At 37.6% G+C, this 9,591-nt stretch overlaps 1 protein-coding gene across 2 annotated transcripts in view; it reads left to right on the forward strand.

Annotated features, from left to right (window-relative positions):
* C2H1orf105 (chromosome 2 C1orf105 homolog) overlaps positions 1-8,427 on the forward strand; it is a 46,991-nt gene extending 38,564 nt beyond the window's left edge. Inside the window, exons 6-7 of one of the 2 annotated variants that reach the window (XM_074222033.1) lie at positions 2,746-2,804; positions 8,060-8,427. In XM_074222033.1, coding sequence (XP_074078134.1) covers positions 2,746-2,804; positions 8,060-8,247 — 247 coding nt within the window. In that variant the 3' untranslated portion in view covers positions 8,248-8,427. The remainder of the gene's footprint in view (positions 1-2,745; positions 2,805-8,059) is intronic. The other variant, XM_074222032.1, reaches the window with a different exon arrangement.
* The last annotated feature ends 1,164 nt before the right edge of the window (positions 8,428-9,591 follow it).

Genomic DNA, 9,591 nt, shown 5'->3' on the forward strand with positions numbered 1-9,591 from the left:
AGACTGGGAACTAACTATGGTAAAACCTTGATGAACCAGATACTTAGAGGAGTCATTTTACCATCGCAGATGAAAAACCTTACTCAGAATCATAAAAGACCTGAGTTCAGTTACCTCCTTTGAAAAATATAGCTGCATGACCCTAAGGAAGTCACAACCTCTCAGACTGCCCCCCAACCAGATAATTCTCTTAAAAAATATATTCATTATTTTTCAAGTAGCACATTTAAATTAACTCACTAACCCCCACTGAGCAATTCTAAAATTCCCTTAAGATGTGGACTTGTAAGCTTAGCCAACCATTCTGATGAGAAATTTCCAACTGCACCCAAAGGTCAATAAAATTGTGCATACCATTTGCTCCAGCAATCCACTACTAGCTCTATCCCAAAGAGATCATTAAAAATTGGGGAAAGTCTCACATGTATAAGCCTACTTATAGCAGTTCTTTTTGTAGAGGCAAAGAATTGGAGATTGAGGAGATGCCCATCAATTGGAGAATGACTGAACAAATTTTGGTAGATAAATGTTATGCAGTACCATTGTTCTATAAGAAATCAAGAGCAGCCAGACTTTAGAAAAGTGTGGAAGGACTTGCATGAACTGATGCTGAGTGAATTCAGCAGAACCAGGAGAGCATTGTACACAATGGCACCATTGTGAGATGGATCAACTATGATGAAAGCAGCTCCCCTCAGCTGTTCAATGATCAAAAACAATCCTAAGAGACCTACTATGGAAAATGACATTCACATCCAAAAAACTCCCTCCAAATCTATGGAGTCTGAATGCAGAACAAAGCATACTATGCTCATTTTTAAAATTTTCTTTAATGTTTTTCCTTTATCGTGTTTTTTTCTGCTTTTGTTCTAATTCTTCTTTCACATGGAAAATATAGAAATAAGTTAAACATGACTGTATCTGTACAACTTATACTGGATTGTTTGCTGCCATGGTGAGAGAAGAGAAAAGTGAGAGTGGTAGAAAAATGTGAAACTCATAAGCTTGCAAGTGGATAAATGTTGAAAACTACCTTTGCATGTAATTGAAAAAAATTAAATTAAAAAAAGACATAACTATGTAGCCAAGCAAAACAAATCCCCATATTAAGCTATTTTTTAAAAATGTACTTCAATTTCATCATTTTATTTCATTCATTCCTTGTCTTGGAGGAGGTAAGTGATCTTTTCATCCTTATTCATTTAGACTCAGCTTATCATTTCAATAATTAAAGTTCTAAAGTCTTTTGAGCTTGTTTTTCTCTATAATGTTATTATGATGTAAATTGGGTATCTCATTTCTGCTCACTTTGCCCTACATAAATGACAGACAATTTTGGAAGTTGATAAACTGAAAATCAGATACTCATATGAGAGGGTTGAGAGAGATTCTAAGGCCAATGAACTCAATTTTATTGAAGGGATGGGGAAGGGGCAGTCTGCTTTCTTGTTTCAACCCTGGGGGTGGAGCCAAGATGGCAGTGTGAAGGCAGGATTTCCCTCAAATTTGTTCCCTCCAAAATTTGTTTCAACCCTGTTGAAAGTAGTTGTAAAACATGGGTCCACTTTCAGTCAATTGACAAAATTCCTGTCAGTGAACATATAAAGAAAGGGGGGCAGTGGGGGAAAATCTTCATGAAACTCAAATTCATCATATGTAGTTATACATAAAAAGTACATACACTTTAGAGGGGGAAAGCACCAGATGCTAGGGGAGGGGTGGGGAATAGGAAGAAAGATATCTGACCATTCCCTAGTCAATGGGCATCTACTTCATTCTCAGTTCCTTGATATAATGAAAAATAAAGAAATGTTGCTACAAATATTTTTTGAGTGCTTAAAAAATTAATAACCTGCCTACTCATCCCAATGAAGAACCCAAGTGAATAGACTCAATCCGAAGGTGAAAGGAAATAACCCTAAAAGAGAGTCAAACTTAAAAGTCCAATTCAGACCATAAGAAAAAAAGAACACTTAAAATTTTACTGTTTTCTTCTCATAAATAGGAATATTATGTGGAAAGATAAGTTGGCCTCCTTATGTCTCCCTTCTCGTATAATAGATCAATAAGGCATTCTGATTCCTTTGATAATCTGCAATTCCATATTTGGCAACAGAAACCAAAGGGTGTTGTCCAGTTGCCCTAGCTACTTTGCCACCAGTTGTCAAGGACCACTGGACCTGAAGTCAGGAAGACCTGAATTCAAATTCTTCCCTCAGACTCTTACTAGCTGTGTGACCTTGGGCAGGTCACATACCTCCTCTCTACCTCAGTTTCCTCAACTATGAAATGAAGATATTAGTAGCACTTTCCTCCCAGGGTGATTTGGAGTAAATGTCAGAACTAGTATTTGAACATGTGAAATCCTGAATCTAACTCCCTCACTCCAGTGATCATATCCTCTGAGACAATGGAAATGTACCAGTCATTAACACAATACTTGGGAAATGTCAGTATAGACACTTCAAATTTTCATCCCAGAAATAATATCTTGCCCAATGAGCCACGTGGAATGTTAGTTTTCAGAGTGTTCAGCTGAATAACATCTAGAAGAGCTAGGAAATTTGTGGAGGCAAGATAGATTTGAAGGTTATGTTCATGGAAAGGAAAACCATGACACTGTGAGGATTCTTTGGCGACTTTGTCATGAAGTATGTGATAACAAGTCATTGGACTGTTTCCTGCCTTCACTTCTTCCAGAGCTAAGAAGCCTAACTAATGTAATCTATTTTCTCTTCCAATCAGGTTCCTAGTCACAAAATACAAGCCTCCAGAAAACAATCTCAATGAAGACATCAAAGCAGGTTAGATAATTTCCAGAACCTTCCTGCCATATGAAATGCCTTCCAGAACCTTCCTGGCATACTAAAGGCCACCTACAACCTAAAATTGGGAGTTCCCAACCATTTTTAAAAAAATTTTTGGATAGGACCCTCCTCAACATGATCACTCCTTATCCTCAACAAGATAATCATTACTATCATCATCATCATCATAATCACTAAAATTTATATGATGCTTTTAGATTTGTGAAGAATATATATCACCTCCTTTTATTTTTATTTTCACAATAATTTTCACAACAACCCTCCAAATCCAGCTCAATTATTATCCCCATTTTATAGATGAAGAAACAAAGACAGGATGAGTTTAAGTGACTTACCCAAGGTTGTACAACTAAGTACATGTCAGAAGCAAGATTCAAACTCAAATAATCCTGAATCTAAGTCTTAGCAACAACTGACTATATAAAATCTCATTGTCCTCTCCCATTTATCCCTTTTCCTGGTGGTCTGCTACTATATTTCCTGCTTAGTTCCATCCTGATTTTTTAAGGATACATCCCATAGTATCTAGATCCTTCAAGCTGTCTCATTTGATTGCATCTCACCCATTTTCCCATCACTGGATCTGTAATTTCATTGAAGTAGGGGGTTTCCTGCTCTGTGATTTGCAGATTTCAAAAGTTGCCTGGGGTCTTGGAGAGGTTCAGTGACTTTTCCTAGTCTCACATCCAGTAGGTGTCAGAAGTGGGATTTGAAACTAGATTTTCCTAATTGCTCCATACTATCTCTCATCTCTCCTATAAAAACTGGAATTTTCCCTTTCAGGTGCACTCTACCATAGCTGAGTAATAGTAATAGTAAATATCAGTAATAGTAAAAATCAGAATCTGAATTTGAATATGTGACATCCTGAATCCAATTCTGGTCCTTTACCCACTATATTAGGGAGAAAGACCAACCCCGTGTTTAGTGTAGATCAAGTTTTTGGGAACAACTTGTGTTGATAGACAATTTAAATTTAGCTTGAACTTTAAATCTTCTCATTTTTTGTCCTCATAATGACCCTTAACTACCTGTAGACCTCATTTTTTAAAAGGAAAAAGAGCCCCATTTCTTAACTTCATGTAAATGGATTTGGTCCAAAGAACATGTGCTTTAAGGCCCAAACTAGATCTGGTACAAGGACAGTGACAAAGGATGTTTTGTTTTTGTTTTAGGTCTTTTTTGCAAGGCAATGGGGTTAAGTGGCTTGCCCAAGGCCACACAGGTAATTATTAAGCGTCTGAGGTCAGATTTGAACTCAGGTACTCCTGACTCCAGGGCTGGTGCTCTATCCACTGCACCACCTAGCTACCTAGCCACCTAGCCACCTAGCTACCCCCAAAGGGTGTTTTAAAAGCAAAGACTGGGTGGCTAGGTGGTGTAGTGGATAAAGCATGGGCCTTGGAGTCAGGAGTACCTGGGTTCAAATCCGGTCTCAGACATTTAGTAATTACCTAGTTGTGTGGCCTTGGGCAAGCCACTTAACCCTATTTGCTTTGCAAAAAAACATAAAAAAAAAAAAAGCAAAGACTAAATAGATTGGTGCTAAGTATAACTGGAGTGGCCCTATGGAGTGTGCCATAAACATCCCTTAAGCTTTCAGAATAGCCTATGTTGACAGCAAGAAAGGAGAAAATGTGGAGAAGCCTTGGAAACGACCAAAACAAGGATGGGCCTCATGGGAAGGGCCCATAGGTAAGATATGAAAGTAAGAAAGAGACTTCAATCAATTCATTAATCTCATAAATGTGCTCTTCAGTTACCAGGCTAGAACTGAACACACATCCTCAAACCATTGTCCTCTGGGTTGGAGGAAAGAATCACATGTTGCAATGAGAATGGGCCTGAATTTGGAGACTGATGATGTGGATTCAAAATCTGTCTTTGCTATTAACTGTCCATCACCTCCAGCATCTTTCATTGTCTGAAATGTAGTATAAATTCTTTCAGCCTTGAAATGATCTCTCAGTTCCTGCAGTCTTCAGCAGTAGCTAGGTAATATTAGCACATTCCCAACTCTGGTACATTGTCATTATTTCTGCTGAGGTTCAGATGATATAGCTGGTTCTCCCTGTCTCAATGAAGCAAGGTAATGATGAGAGCAATCTCACAGGGCTATAGTATAGTACTTTCTTGCCTAAATGTGTTTAATACAATTTAACTGACTGGTTTATCTTATAGTGTAGTGGATAGCATGCTGGCTATAGAGTCAAGAAAACCTGGGTATGAATCCCACCACTGACCCTGGATAGCTGTGTGATCCCACAGGCAAGGCCCTTAATCACTTTTAGCCTAAATTTATTTATATGCACGATGAGAATAATAGACAACTAGGTGGCCAGCTGGTGGATCGAGAGCTGGATCTAGATTCAGGAACATCTGATATCAAATCAGACCTCAGATATTTACTAGTTGTGAGACCCTAAGTAAGTCAGTTAACCTCTATTTGCCTCAGTTTCTTCATCAGTAAAGTAAGGAGAATAATAACTCCTACCTCTCAGGGTTGTTATGAGAATCCAATAGGACAATATTTGTAAAGTGATGAATATTTTTGTTATGATCATCATTATGCTAGAATATACCTATTTGATGGTATTATTCTGAGAATCAAATGGGATGATGTGGATAAAGGGATTTTTTTAAAACTTTAAAACACCACATAAAAATCAGTTATCACAATCATTATTATTAACAATGATGAATGGTTGGTTGGTTGGTTCTTGTCCTTCAGTATTAAAGAAGACCAAAATGACATCACTATGCTTGAGATAAATTACAGTGTATCTGACTGTGGCTGATCAGACTAATACGAGCTCGGAATGATTTATGACAGGTTGGGCAATAGTCCATGTGAGCACCTGGGATGTTATCTAATATTTATATAGTAACTAATATGTGCCAGTCACTGTCCTGAGTGCTTAAAGTTTTAATCTCCTTTGATCCTTACTACAACCCTGGGAGGAAGGTATTCGTAGTATTATCCTCATTTTAGAGATAGGGAAACTGAGACCAAGAGAAATTAAGTAATTTGGCCTAGGTCATATAGCTAATAAGTGTCCAAGACCAGACTTGAATTCAGATCTTTCTAACTCCAGGTCTGACACACTATTCACTCACTGTACTACCTAGCTGCCTCAAGGATACTGTACTGTATGCATCTAGGACTCGTTTTAACCCATCCAATTTGCCTTAATTAAAAATGACTGCAATTCTTCTAGTTTCAAATTAACTTTATGTTAGCACTAATGTAAGGATAGTCCTACACCTAACATTGAGAGTTAGCTAGTTTCCAAAATTGATAGTAATTACATATGCAGGATTACTTTGCATTTATCTCCTAACTGAGCCTAAGAACTCAATGGGATCCCCAAGACTTCAGCCTTTGTTGTTAATGCCACCAACCTGAATCAAGCCTGCAGCTTGAAGTGGAAAGAGCTTTGGGACTAAAGAACTCTAAGCTCTAGTCCTCACTCTGCCCCTTATTATTTGTATGTAAGGTGGCCTCTTCATCTCTAAAATGAAAAGGTTGGATGAGACCATTGGTAAAGGTTCCTTACTGCTCTGAAACTCTATTTCTATTACTCTAACTACCCTGAGATTGCTCATTCGAATGAGCCAATGAGCTTCTCCCAAATTCATACAAGAGAAGAACTTCATAAGTCATTTAGTTCAGAACATTTCTGAAGCTCTACTTAAGCAATGAGGAGGAATAGTTCATTTTTACACACCTCTGACTGATTTGAATTTTTGCCTTCTATTAAACTAATATCTACCACACTATAATTTCTATCTACTGATTCTGATTCTCCCTTCTGAAATTTAATCATTTTTGCCAAAAGGACAGCCCTTCAAATATCTGAAGATAGCAAGTTTGCCCCTCCAAAATATTTCTTTTCTGGATGAAACATCTCTAATGGTTTCAATAGATATTCACTGCCATTGTTGGAGGTTTTTTGTTTTCCTGACTTGCTTCCCTCTTCTGGTTCATTTCAACTCATTCCTCACCCAGAACTGAACTGCCATACTACAAATGTGACCCAATCAAGTACAATAGAATGAACATCTTTTTTGTTTTAACCAAGATACTTTCCTTAATGTAGTCTCTGATTGCATTAGCAAATCCAAATCCTCTAGAAGTTCAAACAGAAATCATGTTTGGGTCTCCAGAACTTCTAATTGAAAGAGACCTGCCCTATCTTCATCTGATCAGGAATCCCTTCGACTAAATCCTTGATAAGCTTGAAGTCCTTCAGTGAACTCACTATTTTATTCCTTTATGTAATGAAGAATTTGTTTGCATCAACCTTTGGTATACTTTTTTGCTTCTTTTTTTTAGGACTAGGACTCACTATCAGTCAGAGTGTATTCAATTAATGTTTGATTGTCCTTATGGGACATGGATCATATAAATTATATAAAAAGAGAAGAACTGATCCCACATCCAGTTTTATAAGATTAGAGTACATGGGTCATTTTAAGTCCCTTAACTAACTAGAGGATTCCCCAAACTAATGATAAAATCTTCATAATAGTCTTAAGTTTTATTTTTATTTCCTACACTATTTTCCCCAGAACAAGCCTAGAATAGATTGATGAGTCTACTCAATCCTCTTTAACCCATGGGTGGAGGCCCCTAATGGGCAACTAGGTACCACAGTGGATAGAACTCTGGGCTTGAAAGCAGGATGATTCATCTTCATGAATTCAAATCTAACTTCAAACATTTGCTAGTTGTATGACCCGGACAAGTCACTTAATCCTGTTTGTTACCTCTGTTTCCTCATTTGCAAAATGGACTGGAGAAGGAAATGGTAAACCTTTCCAATATCTTTGCCAAGAAAACCCCAGATGAGATTCGTAGAGTTGGGTATGACTGAAACAACTGAACAAAAATGGAAGTCCTAATAAGCAGTAAAAAAAAAAAAAAAAATCGGTAGGGGAAAAAAAAGCATGAATAACCCATGAAATAATCAGAAACGGACTTTACTCTTCTTCAATGTGAGAAGGGGAGCAAACATTTATTAATTACCCACTGGAAATTCCTGGCATTCTGATAAGTGGTTTTTCCTTCTCCTGTTTCCAATTAATCACATGAAGTAGCCATTTAGAAAATGTTTATTGAAGTAAATTTCTGATTCACAGATATCTGGAGACTTCTCCTCCCCCTCCCTCTCCAAAAGCTTAAAAATCCTCCCAGGTTCATTCATTCCTTCTGCTTTTCTCTCCTCTAGAAAACGTTGGGTACAGACTGCCAATGCGGGCCATCTGGGGTCCCAAGAAGCCGTTTCAGACACTCTATACTGACCTTATAGCACCTGCCTGGCTGGAACCTTACCAAAAAAAATCTCTTCAAGAAGAAAAGAATATGTGGGCAGAATTCAACATCACCAAGATTCCTAAGTTCAGTAAATACTACTGATCCTCTTTCTATCAATGCTGCCCTCTTAGCCCATCTTCCCCACCTAGTTTTCTCCCAGTCTTGATCAAGAAGGTTCTTTTGCATTCTTTCCTGATGAAGACCTTTGCCTTCTACTATTATTCTCATTTTGTAAATCCTAATAATATAATAGCTTAATTAATAGGATTACAAATACATTGGTTAATGTAGAACATCAAAAGTGTTTCTCATTTCTCTTCAGTTGAACTTCTATTGTAAAAGACTTTTCATTTCCAGATTGTGAGTTGTCCAGAGGCATTTTCTCCATTGCTCCTAGAGGATTTAGAAATTCCATCTGGTGCTCAGCCTGTATTAAAGAGAGAGAGAGAGAGAGAGAGAGAGAGAGAGAGAGAGAGAGAGAGAGAAATAAATGTCACCTGTACTTCCCTTTTGCTTCCTTCTGACAATTAGGTGGCAAAGGGGAGATAATATAGGATTTGGAATCAGGAAGGCCTGAGTTCAAATTCCCTTTTATACAATTACTAATTATGGGAAAGTCATTTAACTGCTCTTTAGCTTCCATTTTCTCATCTGTAAAATGAGGATCTTAATTGCGCTTTCCTCATAGAGTTGTTTTAAGGATTAGATGAATTAATGTGTGTATAGCATTTACAAACTTTAAAGCAAATGCCATATAAATGTGAATTATTAGTATTGTGTTGACTTTGGTCCAAAGACACTGTTATTGGCTAATGTGGAGTAATTAATTACTCTAATGGCCTAACAGGGACATCTTTGCATATTAACCCCTCACCTTGCGTTTCTGTCCCTCCATTCTGTACACCTTAGACCTATCCAAAAATAGAGAAGAAGCATGGTCATGGGTACTTGTTGAACCTTAAGTCTCCTTGGCTTCCTGTAAGGCACAGTCAAATTCTACAAAAACAACAGCAGCAACAACAAACCCTTTCCCAATCCTCCTTAATGTTTTTCTTCTGCAATTACCACGAATAATCCTGTCTTACTCTTGTTTGTATATAATTGCTTGTATATTGTTTCCTCCATTAGACTGTGACCTCCTTGAGAGGAGAGTCTGGATTGCAAAGCAAAGCTTATTATGTTGACTTTTTAAAACTTCTTTTGTCTTTTTCTTTATTTTTTTTCTTAGGTTTTTGCAAGGCAAACGGGGTTAAGTGGCTTGCCCAAGGCCACACAGCTAGGTAACTATTAAGTGCCTGAGACCGGATTTGAACCCAGGGACTCCTGACTCCAGAGCCGGTGCTTTAGCCACTACTCCACCTAGCCACCCCATCTTTTTCTTTAACATAATTTCCCCCCCTTTTAGATCTAATTCCTAATTGTATATGTACAATTTTTACCAGGTTG

This window comes from Macrotis lagotis, chromosome 2 (genome assembly GCF_037893015.1).
Source record: "Macrotis lagotis isolate mMagLag1 chromosome 2, bilby.v1.9.chrom.fasta, whole genome shotgun sequence".
Lineage (NCBI taxonomy): Eukaryota > Metazoa > Chordata > Mammalia > Peramelemorphia > Peramelidae > Macrotis > Macrotis lagotis.